This window comes from Gobio gobio, assembly GCF_949357685.1.
Source record: "Gobio gobio genome assembly, chromosome: 2".
NCBI classification, from domain to species: domain Eukaryota; kingdom Metazoa; phylum Chordata; class Actinopteri; order Cypriniformes; family Gobionidae; genus Gobio; species Gobio gobio.
In genome coordinates, this window is record NC_137098.1 from 68,460,382 (window position 1) to 68,477,851 (window position 17,470).

The 17,470-nt window shown below is 43.7% G+C and overlaps 1 protein-coding gene across 1 annotated transcript; it reads left to right on the forward strand.

Annotated features, from left to right (window-relative positions):
• Nucleotides 1–513: 513 nt before the first annotated feature.
• LOC307120250 (C-type mannose receptor 2-like) lies at nt 514–15,517 on the forward strand (the record flags this gene model as incomplete). The annotated part of the gene is made up of 4 exons (XM_079807173.1): nt 514–550; nt 643–1,008; nt 13,867–14,202; nt 14,368–15,517. The coding sequence occupies 4 exons, from the start codon at nt 514–516 to the stop codon at nt 14,730–14,732; spliced, it is 1,104 nt and encodes a 367-aa protein (XP_079663299.1). The 3' UTR covers nt 14,733–15,517.
• Between the last annotated feature and the right edge of the window lie 1,953 nt (nt 15,518–17,470).

The window sequence follows — 17,470 nt, forward strand, 5'->3', positions numbered from 1 at the left end:
AAGTAACATTAAAGCAGCTGTTTAGCTGTGAATATTAAAATATAAATTATGATTACATGTATATATTTTCCTGATTAGTCTGTATTGTTGCTAAGCCTTTATTCTACACAAACTGTAGATTAACTGATACTGATACACACGTCAATATGTAAATATAAAAAAGAGAGGTAGAAGAAAATACAAATAAGGAGGAAGTAAAATATGAAAATTAGTTTTAGAGAAATAAACAAATGATGTGATGCCCTGAGGGATGAGAGCAGATATAATAATCACGTAGTTTAAAGCTGCAGACAGAAACATCAGACTCACGACAGAAATACACGACCTCTAAAGTAAGAACAACTCACATGTTCATTCTTCAGACACAATTAGACTTTGAGATGTTAATATTGTCTGAATGATTGTGTGTTTGATTCATGCAGCTGTTAAGAAACTGGAACTGTCATATTTTACTCCAAAATGAATCTGTGAATGTTTGATGTCTGAGTTTTTAAATGTGTTTCTTCCTCAGAAATGGACCAAACTCTATATTTTGTTCTTCTTCTCATTGGTGAGTGTGTTTGTTGTTTTATTTATGGTTTATAGTTTCATCAGGTTTGACCCTGTTATGAAAAGCATTAAATCAAACCCTCTCTTTCACAGCTCTCTGCTCCGTATCTGAATGTATTCAGCGTCAGTATCACTTTATAAACGTGAACAAGACCTGGACTGAAGCTCAGAGATACTGCAGAGAGAAATACACAGATCTGGCCACCGTTGACAACATGAACGACATGAACGAGCTGAAGAAGAGTGTGAATAATGGAAGTGTTCAGCATGTCTGGATTGGGCTGCAGAAGACGGGTGTTGATAAATGGCACTGGTCTTCAGGTGATCCTGCGCTCGATCTGAACTGGGCTACTGGACAACCTGATGGCAGAGACAAGTGTGGAATGATGAGAAATGGACAATGGCATGATGAGGAATGCAGTAAGATCCTGACTTTCATCTGCAGTTCATCTAACAACAGTAAGTGCAGCAACAATGACAACAAACATTCATTTATAAAAATATACATTTTAATGCAATACTACTTCTACTTTTTAATGTGGTCATAAATATAGAGGAGACTGTGGATATTTGTCACACTTTCAACTTCTGTAGAAAATAAACTGATATTGAACGCATGTTGATCTTGTGTTGTTGGTAATTGTGGGAATCTGCCATTAGCAAGCCTAGATAATTATTATATTTTCAGTAAAATCTAAACTGTAAATTATGAATTAAAAAATATCAAACAATTTTTTTGACTAGCATAAATTGTAATAAATTAATGAATACATAAAAACTCAACATATAATACACAACTTTCCCCATCTTGATATTTATGAACAAAACTGAGAACAAAGTTCAGTTCTCGTCCTGTCAGTGTGATTTTATTGTTCACCCATATTACAAAAATATGATAGTCATTTTGTTTTGGAGATTGTATTTTTTTTTTTTTAAAGTCTCAATGTCTTGATCTGTGTGATATAACCCTTAAGTGAGCTCACACACACACATTGTCCATTACAACTGTTGATCTGAAAATTCAGCTTTTTCCCCGTTATGATTGAATCACAGGACCGGATACCAGTCATTTCCCAAGAGATCTCTTATTTATTATTTTTATATGTCAGACATAGTAGAGACATTGAAAAGTTAATGTCTCATACCAGCTGTATGTTTCTCCATTCCTCCGTTTCTCTACCCTCTCCCTTCTCCATCCTCTCCCTGTCTCTCTCTCCCGTCTCCCATCTGAGGCAGGACACTCGATTTGGATGTTATATACTACTAGTGAAGTTATTAAACGTAATTTCGGGAGGAGTACGCCCATCTAATCTTCCAATTAATTCCAAGGTATAAAACCAGCAGCTTACCTCTTCCCATTTTTAGTTTCTGCAGCATTTGGCCCGTCCAAATCTGCATGACTGACTTCGCTGCTCATTTCACCTGTTGATCGCCCAGCTCCACCACAGCCCAGCACAAAACACCTTGCTCAAGAAGACCTCTCTCCTCCTCAATCTAGATCATCACGGGGCTTGGTCGATCCTCGTAGTGATGCATCAAGGCCTTCATTCATCAATAACATTGTCATCCTCTTCAGCAGCAAGCCCTTCCATAGTACCTCCTGTTGAGAAATGGTCCGTCAACGCGCTCAGGCAAGCGTTATCCAACGTGGGTATCCATTTCTCCCAGAGGAATTCAAAAGCGCAGCTTCACAATCTGCTCGTGCGCTTTCAACAAAACTCTCACGCCGCTTTCAGCGTCCTCCCAGCACCACACAAACATCAACGCAAGCAACTGCACGATCCATACAGTCCGCCTCAGTTTCAGCTGGCAGCCGCCGCTGCCGTAGCTTTTCTCGTCCGCTGCTCAATCCGGCCGGCAGTCTATCGCGGCCGCAGACAGTTCCGCGTCTGCTCGCAATAGTTCCACAGCCTCTCCGACAGTGACTGTTACCTTTCCTCCTCCCACAGGTGAGTATAGCATCTTCTGTCCACGCTTCAAATATTTCTGTTCCTTTTATTCTCAGTTAAATCCGTCTAGCCATGGAATAAATTTCTCCTCCGCTATTGGAGCAGGCCCAAAGCGTGAGGCTGCCTCCGCAAACAGTCATGTCCCCCCTCCCTTCCCCAGCTCATTCATTTCTCTTCCGCTAATGGCACAGGCCCAAAGGGTGAGGCTGCCTCCGCAAAAGGTCATGCCCACCCTCCCTTCCCCAGCTCATTCATTTCTCTTCCGTTAACAGCGCAGGCCCAAACGTGAGGCTGCCTCCGCAAACGGTCCTGCCCCCCTCCCATTAATTTCTCCTCTGCTATCGGCACAGACCCAAGCGTGAGGCTGCCTCCGCAAACGGTCATGCCCCCCTCCCTTCTCCCGCTCATTCATTTCTCTTCCGCTATTGGAGCAGGCCCAAACGTGAGGCTGCCTCCGCAAACGGTCATGCCCCCCCTCCCTTCCCCCGCTCATTAATTTCTCTTCCGCTAACAGCGCAGGCCCAAGCGTGAGGCTGCCTCCGCAAACGGTCATGCCCCTCCCTCTTTCCTTTCTCCGCCACCATTGGAGCCGATCCAAGCGTTCTATTCTCCAACCTTATTCCATCCAGCTTCTGCTTCCTCAATAGTTCCTCACCTCCCTCTCAACTGCCATCACCTGTCTCCACCAAGCCTGCAGCACTCCTGTAAATAATTGAAGCCTCCGCGCCTCATTCGCCCCCAGGTGGTTGGTCCCAGTATAGCTCATAAGTCCCGCCCCTCCGTGGATTCTAATGGACACGAGTTAAACTAAACAATCAAATTACACTTCATATATATTTTTCCAAAGTTGGTTTCTGTCTTTTTAAGGCAGTTTTTATCACTATGATTTTATTTCAAGTGTTCATTTTAAAAAAGTTTAGTTTTAGTTAGTTGTTTGATACTATAAAAAGTTGTCACTGAGGCACCAACAGACTTTTTCAGGAGGAGAGTGGAGCTTTAGCTTGATTTCTACATTTCCCAGATTTTAGAAGAAATTTAGGGCATTAGCCCTGGAGGCGGTCCCAGTTCCAACCCCAGTTCCTCCCTATTCAGAATTTATATTCCGTTTCCTCATCAAACGCAGCAAACTGATCATTTTAAAAACGTCCATTTCATCCATATCTTCAATCTCCCGAGACCCATCCAGCCATATCAATATCTTTCCTTCTCCACTCTGGTATCCAAGCTCAATTGTATTCATCTCACTCCTTCCGCATTGGAGCAGCCACCACCGCAGCCCAAAAGGACTGCCAGACCATCAAATTAAACTTCTGGGTTGGTGGTCCTCAGATGCTTTTCAAACTTAAATTTGTTTCGACCTCAGCCTCATCAAACAAGCCATCTAACTCACTTCTCTTTAAGATGGTTGCCCCACGAAACTCAATCCAACCGATGCCTGCAAACCTCGCTTGATTCGATACTGCTGCCGCAGTGCCTCGCAAATTTGATGCCGCTGCTGCAGTGTTTGACTTTACTTGATACTGCCGCTGCAGTTCTCCACCAATTTGATACCGCTGTTGCAGTGCTCCGCCAATTTGATACCGCTGCTGCAGTGTTGTGCTTTGCTTGATACTGCAGTGCTTCGCTTGATGCTACAGTACTTTGCTTGATGCTGCAGGTCTCCGCAAATTTGATACTGCCGCTTCAGGGTTTCGCTTTACTTGATACCGCCGCTTTCGGGTTTCTCCTGATGCTGCTGTGCTTCGCTTGATGCTGCCATGCTTTGCTTGATGCTGCTGTGCTTCGCCTGATGCTGCCATGCTTCGCTTGATGCTGCCGCTGCAGTGCTCCGCCAATTTGATACTGCTGCTGCAGTGCTTTGCTTCATTGATACTGCCGCTGCAGTGCCCCGCCAATTTGAGACTGCCGCTGCAGGGTTTGGCTTTACTTGATACTGCTGCTGCAGTGCCCGCCAATTTGAGACTGCCGCTGCAGTGTTTGGCTTTACTTGATACTGCCGCTGCAGTGCCCCGCCAATTTGAGACTGCTGCTTCAGTGTTTGGCTTTACTTGACACTGCTGCTGCAGTGCCCGCCAATTTGAGACTGCTGCTGCAGTGTTTGGCTTTACTTGATACTGCTACTGCAGTGCCCGCCAATTTGAGACTGCTGCTGCAGTGCTTCTGTTGATAATGCCGCTGCAGTGCTGGCCAATTTGAGACTGCCGCTTCAGTGCCCCGCCAATTTGAGACTGCGGCTGCAGTGCTTCGCTTGATGCTGCAGGATTTCGCTTGATGCTGCAGTGCTCCACCAATTTGATACTGCCACTGCAGTGCTCTGCCATTTGGATGCCTCCGCTGCAGTGCTCCGCCAATTTGATACTGCCGCTGCTGTGCTCTGCCATTTGGATGCCTCCGCTGCAGTGCTCCACCAATTTGATGCTGCTGCCGCACTGCTACGCCTGATTCTGCCGCTGCAGTGCTCCACCAATTTGATGCTGCCGCTGCAGTGCTCCGCCAATTTGATGCTGCTGCCGTACTGCTCCATCTGATTCTGCCACTGCAGTGCTCCGCCAGTTTGATACTACTACTGCAGTGCTCCGCCTGATACTGCCGCTGCAGTTCTCCACCAATTTGATACTGCCGCTGCAGTGCCCCATTCAATCCATGCTGCCACCGCAGCACCTCACCTGTTTGTAAACCACCACAGCAGTGACCTGCCTACCTCAATACTGCTGCTGCAGTGCAGTCTCCCATTCCTTCTGTTCTCCAATTTTGGGGGGTCTTATAGACTATTGAAATAATTATGCAAATTCCTTAAGTAATCAGTTTAAATCCCAGAATTCTTGCTTGCTGTCTGATTCTGCATTTATGTTTTTTTGGGGCAATCGGAGCTCGGGTAGAATTTCCTCTCCGAGCCCCTCTATAGCAGACAGCAAGCCAAATCTGTTTACCACTTTCACTAAGATTATATGGGCACAAAAACTCGTGAAGTGAAGTTATTAAACATAATTTCGGGAGGAGTACGCCCATCTAATCTTCCAATTAATTCCAAGATATGAAACCAGCAGCTTACCTCTTCCCATTTTTAGTTCCTGCAGCATCCCTCCTCCTCCCCTGCTCCTCCTTTTGTACAATTTTGCCTGTTATAGGGGGGCAATCGGAGCTCCGGTAGAATATCCTCTCCGAGCCCCTCTATAGCAGACAGCAAGCCAAATCTGTTTACCACTTTCACTAAGAATATATGGGCACACAAACTCGTGAAATAGAGGATCTGACTAGGAAGAGACCCAGCTAACAAAAAAAGGTCCCCAGGACGTCCCCTAAATGGCCTCAGCGAACGTCCCCCGGATGTCAATGTGTAGGGGCCTCTTGACGTCCCGCGAACGTCCTCAAAGACGTCCTCCGGACATTCATGAGGACGTTCACAGGACGTCCAGCGGTCATTTGGGACGTTTAGGGGACTTTCACTTTAGCAGCATTTTATTTTATATTTCGGCAAACCAAAGAAAACAGACATATATGAATTGTAAGGAACAAAGTACATTTATTTTAATTGAACAGTTGTAAAGGTGATGTGCTCTTTCCCCGCGCGCGTGTGTGTATGTGTGTGTGTGTGTGTGTGTGTGTGTGTGTGTGCGCGCGTCTCTGGTTGTCAGCCGTGGGGTTAGTCCGATGGTCCGATGGCAATTCTTCCACTTGGCTTTTAAACTAAAACAACAAAATGAACACATTCAGTAGTGTTATGATTTTATGTCCAGTATCATCGTTTGTCCATTGAAAAAAAAGACTGTTGACTATTTTGATTTCGATAGACCATGGTCCAAATTAGCCTAATATTATATTCAGCGCATATTGGAAGATAACGGTTGTCCCAATTTGGGCTTTGTCTTTCTACTCAGTATATTTACTGTATAAAGTTCGATATTTAATCCCTATATTTGTCAATATCAGATAATGTCGTCTCATTTCAGCTTAACATACCGTTATAGCTTCGAAGTGCTAATGGTTAGCAGCTGTAGGCTACTACACGATAGAAAACTTCAGCAAACGTTTTAAAAGGTAAATTTTTCATATTTTAAACATTACAAGATTAACAATGGTTATGGTAGCTAATGTCTACTAATCAAAAATTATAAATACCTTTTCTACCGACGAAAGAGCACTCAAAGCCGCCTCTGAGGAAATCCGGCAGGACCGTTAACTGTCTCTACGCAGCTAAGCGTTGCCATGGATGCATGCTGCGCGTGCCTTTAAAGAATGACGTCACTCGGTCAGGTGCATTTGATCGATATTTGCTTGTGTCTCCCAGTGTGGCTATAGACGGTTTCAACGGCAACAACACAAACATTTTTTTTTTTTGTTATTTGAGCTTGTGCTCTAAGTATTAAACAGTAAAAATGTGTCCTATAATCGCTTTTCTTGAAAAATCGCTTCACCTGACCAGGTAAAATAGGAAAATTATATTTTTCTTACCTGTTATTTCCACTTTCTTTCCAGCAATGTGGTTTTTCATTCTTCACGTTTTCTTTAGCTGCATTCCTCAGTTGAAGTCGATTCATTCTTTTAGAGCTCCTGAGATTCAACCTTATTTCCTTCATGCATGTGTAATACATAATAAATTGTAGCCTATGTTTAATTATATTATTGCAGGGTATTGTGTTTTGATGTTTAAATTACTGCTGAAAACAAACTCGCGATTTGATGATAGTGATACTGGTAAGTGTAACAGGAAAGTTATTTGTAACAGACCTACAATTCATTCAAATCTATATCTATATATATATTTGTTGCATACGTTCCATGATCACAGTTAATTTAATGGATTTTAAGAAATAAACAAATCCCCTTTTAAATCTAATACGGGTTTATTTTAGTTACATTTTTCGTTTGTCTGAGTTGTGTCATGTCTGATGATAAAAGACAATGCATATGGGCGACTGGATTTTGCAAGTGTTGCTATCCCATTTGGAAATGGCAGGTGAGGAGAGAAATAGACGTTCGTAAACTGGCCTGGACAAATGTCCTGGGAACGTCCGCCAGCGAACGTTAAGCGGATCAAATATAGATCCGAAAGTCCACCAGCGAACGTTACAAAGCGGACCAAATCGGGACGTCCTCCGAACGTCCGCCAGCGAACGTTATTATGGGGAAGTCCTCTGAACGTCCGCCAGCGAACGTTATAAAGCGGATCAAATGGGGACGTCCTCCGAACGTCCGCCAGCGAACGTTACAAAGCGGACCTACGGCGGACCTAAACGGACGTTCGCAACGTCCGGGGGACGTCCCCTGTTTGCTGGGGACTTCCTTAGAAGGAAGAGAAACTTGCGTCCTATGTTTAAAATAGAGTGTATACTTCATGCTTACATATGTTGCACAATCCAATTTCCTTATAAAGAATCAGTTGACAATACATCATGGAACAGATGCATGCTACTGTATGCATCAGTGAGAACATGTGCTATATGTATGCACATTCCTGTAACAAATATAGCTCATCCATGTCTCTCCTTGGGACACATGTACAGACACAGCCTGACTTTACATTGTACATTATACAAATAATTATGAAAAATGATAAAAGATAATAATACTAAACAAAAATAACAATAATCAGACTATAAAAAAGACACCCTACATAAATGTTAATGCAACAATATTCATTTGTATGTAGTATTAGTCTACAGAAAATATTTGGCATATTTCTCAGGACTAGTTAATGAACACATTAACCTGCAGTGAAACATCTTCATCTGTTTGATGTTTCTCTCATTCAGACCTTTGTGTCTGAATCCAGTATTACAGAGAAACACGGAATAAAACATAATGGAGAAATATAAAGATGCAATAAAATTATCACAAAAATTCACAAATGTAACAATGTTATATCTGCAAAATCATTTGAATATGTTCTGAATATAATATCATCAGCTGTAGAATCAGTCTCTGAATGACACGTGTTTCTGATGCTCCACCGCTGCTCTTATTCACATCCAAACCATAAATCAGTGTAAGAATAATGAACAAAGTGACTCTGACTGACTCTCCATGTGTTCCCTTTCAAAAGCTACACTCAATGCTGCATAAGCTTATGCAAATGGGGATGTCTTTGACATAACCAGCTGTGAAAATAGTGTGAAAACACGTCAATGAAATTGACCCGGGAGGTATTTATAGCCTCTGCCGGTGACGTCATAGGCGCACCTGCTGCTAGATGAGCTTCAGCTGGAGCAAACCAGGTCTTTTTGTTTTCAGACCAACTCTGTGTTATGGTGTGTTACAAAGTATCTGAAAAAAATAAATAAAATCTCTCTCTCTTTCAAGACTCAACTCGAGATCTTTGTTAGGAGTTAGTTTTCAACATGGCAGTGTGCAGATTTCTCTCTCTCTTTCTCATCTCTGTTACAAAGAAACATTAGTGGAAAGAGCTCTAGTTAAATCTAATCAGTTGGAAACGAGTCAGCAGAGTAAAACGCTGTATATCCATGTTCTCTTTCAAATAAAAGAACTGGATGCACACGTTTATTGCTGTGTGTGTTTGGGGAAGAGCATGCGGTCGCTGCATTGAGTCAGACGAGTGCGAGCATTGCAAGCCTTTACAGTTAGAATGCTTTATGTTCGTCTGGGTTACTTTCAGTCCGCACCCATGTTCGGAGCTCTCGAATGGGTTTGTTGACGAGCAAGAGACGGGTCCGTCCCTTTCGCTTGCTCGCTCAACAAATGCATGTTTCCCCGCGTGATCCCGAAGCGCGCTCCAGCGTTTCTTCGGCTCGCGCGGGGAATGATGATGAATCTCTGGGTCCGCGGACCTCGAGCAGCCGCCTGCGATCGTTCCTTACATGATAGTGAATCCATACGAGGAATTTATCGAGGTGGTTGTTCGCGCGGTGGCCAGGGCAGTTTGTCTGGTACCGTGAATGAGAGATCCCCGAATGTAGTGAGCTTGAGGTTTCTGTCTAGAAAAAACATTTACTTCACGTGTTTTTGTACCCTTGACGTCGACATTTTCGACTATCATGGGTGCGAAATCGCGTGGATATGTGAGAATAACCCAGGTGGGAGACGCTCACAAGCTATCTCTCGCCTGGGTCAGCATTTTCATTAAAGAGACATACCTCCCCACGAAGCCATGTAGAAAATAAACGTTGGCTGTCGTGGGCAAAGCTTATATATGTATGAATTATATATTGTATATTATTTTATATAGAATATATATATACATATAATATATATATTGTATATGATTTATATAAGAATTATAAATATAAGGGGACAGGCTGGTGCTGCGCTGCACACTATGACTGTCTTGCAGGCATATCAGGCTGACCTTCTGAAGGATTTGAGTGGTTCATTTGGTGACTCAGTTAACTCTATAGTGGCCAGATTTAAAGGAGTGGAAGAAACATGAGGAAGTGTTCACTCAGTTTCTTCCTCAATGCACTCAAGGGGAGGGGCTGTCAGCCACATAACCTCTCTTCAGTCCTTCAAGATTTAGGGGGGTAATAAGCAGAGTGTGGCGAGTCGTGCTCTCCCTCGTAAAGACTGGGGACCAGCTCGTCATCCTCAACAACCACCCAGGGCAGACCTCGGGACTGTCATCAATATAAGAAGTCCGGTGGTCTGGTGCCCAGTCTGCCCCCACGGGACAGGGCGTGTCAAACATTTGCTCGCCCCACCCCGTTATCCTCAAAACCACTCCATCCCCGCCGCCTCTGGTGATTCGGGGGGGCAGCGGTTTCCAGTGAAATGTTAGACGTTCAGTGTTTAAATCCTGCTATCATCCAGGACATAGAACGTCTAACATCCCCTCAACAGGAAGTGTTAAAATTGTCACTCTCAGAGTCTCAGGCAGCATGTGAACTTCTGCCAGGCGTTTCTTCATGGGTGTTAAGCACGGTAAAAATTAGTAAACTAATTTATTTGTCGTCCTCCGTGTTTGAACGGCGTGGTCTCCACTTCCGTGAAGGTGGAGTTGGCGTTCGTACTGACAGCAGTTACTTCCTGGTCCCCAGTAGGGTGGGGGGGGGGGTGTCCAATCTTAGATCTTCGAGTCTTAAACCGTGAAGCAGTTAAAGTATTCAAGGTTGAGATGTTACAGTGAAGGCGGTCGTGACGCATATTCAACATTATGATTGGATACGGCAGGATTGATCCGAAGGACGCATGTATTCGCATATAAAGACTGCCACAACACAGGAAGTTCCTGAGTTTCGCTCTTGGGGGCAAAAGCTTACCAATTTCGGGTCCTCCATTCGGCTAGCCTTGTAACCGCACGTATACGGAATGCATGGATGTATTACTGGCTCCATTGGGATTCCGGGGCATTCACATTTTGAATTACATAGGCGATTGCTAAAATTAGCACAATCACATGAGATGGTGCTTCAACACAGAGACAGTGTGTTAGCTCATCTAGTTTCTCTAGGGTTGAGACTCAACACCAAGAAAAGTGTTCTTTCTCCTGCCCAGAGAACGACTTATCTAGGGTTTGTTCGGTTTTTGGTCACGAGGTGGGCACAATGGTTTCCCGCTCGAATCAAGACCATTCAGTATACCCTGAGCAAAGTCAGGCTAGACCAAGATCTTACTGATCATCAACACCTAAGAGTGTTAGGTCTAATGGCATCAGCATCCATGGGTTTCCCTTTGGGGTTGTTGCACATAAGACCGTTTCAGATGTTGCTCAAAGCCAGAGGACTTAGGGCCAATCCTCAGGCAAATAAAGTGGCGCACCATGTGGCTTTGTACACTAACTATGTGGTTCAGACCCCGGTTCTTGCCTTGGGTCCCACTCTAGGCGTACCTTGTCGTCGCAAGTTGCTAACGACGGACGCTTCCCTGACGGGCTGGGGTGCGGCCTTAAGTGGTCATCCAGCCCAACGGGAATGGGAGGGTCATCAACTCAGTTGGCACATCAACTGCCTCGAGTTGATGGCTGTATTTCTGGCCCTGAAATACTTTCTCCCCCAAATGAGGGGCTGTCATGTCCTAGTGAGGGTGGACAGTACAGCTGACAGTACAGTACAGTCTCATATATAATCACCAGGGGGGGGTCTGTGCTCACGCTATCAGAATAGCGATACAGATTTTTCTCTGGGCTCAGAACAAGTTCCTTTCACTCGAGCAGTGTACATTCAAGGGCGGTTGAATGTGGGAGCAGATTTACTGTCCAGACAGACTTACAGATGGGGGGGTGGAAACTCCACCCAGAAGTAGTCAAGCAGATCTGGATCAGATTTTACAGAGTGGGAGTGGACCTCTTCGCCTCTTCTCAGACAGCGCAATGTCCCTGCTTCTCTCTGTCACCCAGCCCCGCTAGGTCTGGATGTGATGGTCCATATATGGCCCAGAATGCGTCTGTATGCCCTCCTTCCAGTCGCTCTGCTCCTGGGAGTTCTAGCCTGGGTTCGCCAACAAGGGTCTTGCTTCTTATCGATAGCGCTGCGTTGGTCGAACACGGTTTGGTTCTCGGAGATAGTGTCTCTCCTCAACGGCTCGCCTTGGGCGATTCCGGCGAGGAGGGACTTTCTGTCTCAGGCAGAGGGCACGATATTCCATTCCAGGCCCGACCTGTGGAACCTTCATGTTTGGCCCCTGAAGGGCACCAACTGAGGGACACGGGGCTTTCGCCTGCAGTTATTGAGACCATCCTAAGTGTTAGGGCTTCCTCCACTCGGAAAGTTTATGCTAATAAATGGGGTGTCTTTGAAAGGTGGTGTACGACACAATGTAGAGTCAGTCAACTGCCAGGTTACTTCAGTTCTGGATTTTCTGCAAGAAAAGTTGTCATCAGGCACCTGCCCCTCCACTCTCAGGGTTCATGTGGCCGCTCTTTCGGCTTGCCACACCTTGGTGGATGGGGTGCCGCTTGGGAGACATCCTCTACTCGCTCGCTTCATTCGTGGGGTTAGGCGGTTGAGGCCACCTGTTAGAACCAAGATCCCTTCATGGGATGTAGCTTTAGTCCTCGAGGGTCTGGTTGAGACCCCCTTTGAACCATTAGAGTCAGCATCTGACAGACTTCTGACCCTTAGAATTGTTTTTCTTTTGGCTACAACTCTCTGCAAGGAATTGTCAACAGGCACTTGCCCCTCCACTCTCAGGGTTTATGTGGCCGCTCTTTTGGCTTGCCACGCCCTGGTGGATGGGGTGCTGCTTGGGAGGCATCCTCTGCCTGCTCACTTTGTTGTGCCAGGCAGTTGTGGCCTTCATTAAGAACCAAGATCCCTCCATGGGACTCAGTTTTAGCCCTCGAGGGTCTGGTTGAGACCCCCTTTGAACCTCTACATTCAGCGTCTGACAAACTTCTGACTCTAAAGATGGTTTTTCTTATGGCTATAACTTCTCAGAAAAGAATTGGGGACATGCAGGCTCTGTCAATATCGCCATCCTGCTTAGACTTTGCCCCAGGTTTGGTGAAAGTGATTTTGCATCCCCACCCTGACTACCTGGCTAAGGTTCCTTTACCGACTGTACATCCTGTCACTCTTGAAACCTTCTGCCCTCTGCCGTTCACAATGCCGGATCAGGAGAAACTTTATCGACTGTCCAGTCCATGCTCTTCAGGCCTACGTCCACAGCACTAGCCAGTGGCGTAAGTCAGAGCAACTGTTTGTTTGCCATGGGGGCCGTAACAGAGGTTCTGCCTCCTCCAAACAGTCACATTGGGTCAGGGATGCTACTGCTCTTGCCTATGAGGCGCACGGTCAAGCTTCGCCTATAGGATTAAGGGCTCACTCCACCAGGGGAGTCGCCTCTTCTACTGCGTTATCAAGGGGTGCTCCCTTACAAAGTGTTTGTGATGAGGCAGGTTGGTCCTCTCCGCACACATTCATAAGACTTTATAGCTTGGATGCTCATGCCACTTCCGGGCTCTCATGTCCTTGAGTCAATATCACAGGCTAATGCCCGAGGCTTCTTGCGTTCTTGTGCACACCTACACAACCGTAAGGGGTCCAGGCACCATCAAGCACGGCGGCGTGGGTATTCTCATTCCCTTTGCATAAGCTTATGCAGCATTGAGTGTAGCTTTTGAAAGGGAACACTTGGGGCAACTTGACTGTAACCCTGTTCCCTGATAAAGCGGAACGAGATGCTGTGGTCGTGCTGATGATGCTTCAGGACTAGTCTTCAAACAAAGAAGATCTGGTTTGCTCCAGCTGAAGCTCATCTATTTATAGCCTCGTGCAGCAGGTGCACCTATGACGTCACCGGCCGAGGCTATAAATACCTCCCGGGTCAATTTCATTGATGTGTTTTCACACTATTTTCACAGCTGGTTATGTCAAAGACATCCCCATTTGCATAAGCTTATGCAGCATCTCATTCCGCTTTATCAGGGAACAGGGTTACAGTCAAGTAACCCCAAGTGTTTTTCTTAAATCGAACACAGGACTCGTCTTTGTCAATCAGATGAAGAATTGGAGAGAAGCTCAGAGTTACTGCAGACAGAATCACATTGATCTGGTCAGTGTGAGGAACCAGAATGAGAGTCAACATATTCAGAAGTTCATCAATGATAGTCACATATCTAATGATGTCTGGATCGGCCTGTTCAGAGACTCATGGCAGTGGTCAGATCAGAGGAACTCCTCATTCAGATACTGGAAGTCTGGACAGCCTGATAATTATAGAGGTGTTGAAAACTGTACAGAGATCAAACCGAAGGCTCTGGGACAATGGAATGACATCTCTTGCAGCAACCGATTTCCTTTTGTGTGTCATGAAGGTGAGCAGATCCTCACAAAACACACACAATCCATCCATCACCTCCAGATATCTTAAAGTTCACGCTACATGTCTGACATGACAGATTCCTCCACAGTGTTTGTTCTGCATGTTGTTTTTGATCAATCTCTCTCTAGTTTTTGCTTGTGGTTTGTTTTGTGTCCAGATAAACTGATTCTGATCAAAGAGAACCGGACATGGTCTGAAGCTCTGAGATACTGCAGACAGAATCATGTGGATCTGGTCTCGGTTCATTCAGACGAGATGCAGCATGAGATGATGAATGTGGTTAAAGGGGCGTCTACTGCGGCGGTGTGGTTGGGTTTACGTCACTCCCGCACTGTGGGACTCTGGTACTGGGTGAGTGGAGACACCGTGTGCTATCAGAAATGGGCTCCAGGGAACGGCACAGGAGACGAGGACTGTGAGAATACAGTGAGATCTGGAGCAGTTCAGTCTGGAGGAGATCAGCTCTGGATCAGCCGTCCTGAGACTGACCTACTCAACTTCCTCTGCAGAAATTATGAGTGAAGGATATGTTTGTGTTGTTCTTTCTTCTTTTCATTGTGTTTTGATCATATTTTTGTATGCTATTACCAACAGTAATTGGGTGTTCAGCGGGTGGTCCTGTTAAAACGCTTCCGCTCATCAGAAGCTGTTGCTCTTTTCTTTGTGATCGGTTATGTACGTTGTTGCTTAATTTCATTAGATGAATTATACTCCTATATTGTTATCTCATCTTGTTTGGCCTGTGGGTCCCTTTAATGAATCCTATTAATGTATTGTTATTTCCTTCTGTGATTTACAACACACATCGTGTGCACATGCTTCTTATCCACATTCAGGATAAGTGATCATTGTAATGCTATTGGAGCCAATACTGCAGTTACACAATGCCAAATATAAACACAACATTAGATGCTTGTTTTGTGATGATTTTGTCTGATAAATCTCGCTTCATGCTGCAATGCATTCTGGGAGTTACTATAGTATAAAACTCATCCGTAGCTCCCAGCATGCATTGCAGTATGAAGCATGTCACTGTTGTTGAGACTCATATGATTCTTGATATCTGTGTGTCTAAATATGATAGTAGTTCAAAATGTTTCGTGCACAATGTGTTTAAAAAAGAATATCTGATTACCACAACAGCGCTGAACCTTTTGTTATAGTCTCACACTGCTGATAATGCAATATTTAAATGTATTTAATGATCTAATACACTTTTGATCAGTAATAAATCTTCGGATGAGATCTGCGGCTTTGGATGTTTAATGATGATAATGCCATCAGCAATAAATACCCAAATCATCCCCAGTACTTCTCTTGGCTCTTTTTAGCAATAACAACAGTGTCTTTAAACACAGTTACAGCAAACATTAGTTTCAATAAATTATCAACATTTAAACCTTTTAATTCTCAATAACTTCTGCAGATGAATAACATAAATAAAGTACATCTGGTTAGTAATGTGTGAAGCTGGTAATGCTGTTTTTGTTGTTTAACTCTGCTCTGATGGGATCTTCAGAGATCTGTTGGGTCCATTTGATCAATCTGATCAAATCTTGGAAATGGCCTGTTCAAAATAATAATAAAAAAAGGATTCTGAAATCAGATTAGATCACAAAATCCAATCTTGGTTTTGATCTGGATAAAATCAACAGTTTGTGTTGTTCAAAACATTTTAAAAAGATTGGGATACCTTTGATACAAAAAAATCAGGATTATACGAATCCCAGCAAAATGGTGGATTTCAGGAACCAAAATCTTACAAAACTATAAAACTGGTCAAAAAAATAAAACATTTGCATCATGCAATACACACACACACACATATATATATATATTTTAACTGTTAAAATAATAATTTAGAAGTAGACATTATTGGGGTAACTATTAAGACTTCCAGTAGTCTACAGTAAAGTAAAATAGAGATGTTGGCTCTAAACAAAAAAATATGGAACAAAAATACATTTAACTGAAAGTGTTTTTATCACTGTTTGTAAACTAAATTGGCACAATCATGAGAGATGAACCAGTCAAAAGTTTCTCGGTTGAAAACTACTTGAAACGTTTCTGAGAGAATGCAAACGCATTGAATGTTCAATGATTTTTTTTTTTCCCCCATTTAATTATTTTTGTCCCTTTAAGGCACTGGTCTCAAACTGTTTAGCTCCAACTAAATTAAGTTAATCCAACACAATTGTTTTCAACCACTTTATTTAATCCATTTGAGTTGAGAGTACATACATGGTTTTAGTTGTTTTAAAACAGCATTATCCGCTTGTTAAGTCGTGACGTACGGAACGTCGTTTCTGGGTCCAAGCCTCAACTCGTTTCACTTGAGAATGCCATTGACGGCCGTTTATGAGCACTATTTATTCATATTAAACATCAAACATTTTAAACATTTTACATACTTACAGTCTACACAACAGGCTCACAGCGTTGCAGACATTAATATTTTAACAATTTATAAAAGATGAATCACTGTCTGGCCATCTGGAATTTTGGGATGGAGATAAAGGTTATGATTATATATTTTTTGAAGTATTACACCACATTGTGGTGTATATTAGCACCGTTTGTTGTTTTTCTTGTGGTATGAGATGGAGCGCTTGGGCCCGGAAGCGTTGCCGCGTGACGTCAGTCTTAACAACCGAATAGAAACCAGGAACAAGATTTCCCCTTCCCATAATGCTTTGCACAGGACTGGATACAGAGAGTAAATGTTGAAATAAAATGTTATTTCATGTGTCAAGATGAAAAAAAATGGTACACTTATTAATGTTGAATGTTCTTTTATGTTTATATTTAAAAGTATAAGTTACTTGCTATATATAAGTTTCTGGTATATGTTAGTGTTTTGGTATGTGTTAGTGTTATCATTGTGGTGCAGTGTAGAGCATGTGCTTGGGGTGAGGACCTGCTAATAACAATTAAAGTTGCTTTAAAGAGCACCTATCATGTGTGGCGGGGCGGTGGGAAGCAAGGAGATCACGTACACCAACTCCTTGGTGGTAACGCTAAATAATAAGCTGACTACGCCACCCCTTTTTAGAGAAAGGGGAAATAACTACCCAATGGAAATAGGGCACAGGTTCGTTACCATGGAAGGCAAAGAGACGTGGATATCGGTACAAAAATGAATTTATTAGGTCACATGAATAGATAACTTTCCGGTTACTGCTGCAATGCAGAGCTTCACTCAAGTTGGTATAAGAGTGTTTGTCAACACACAGAAATTACATTAAAGCGGCTGAGGCTTA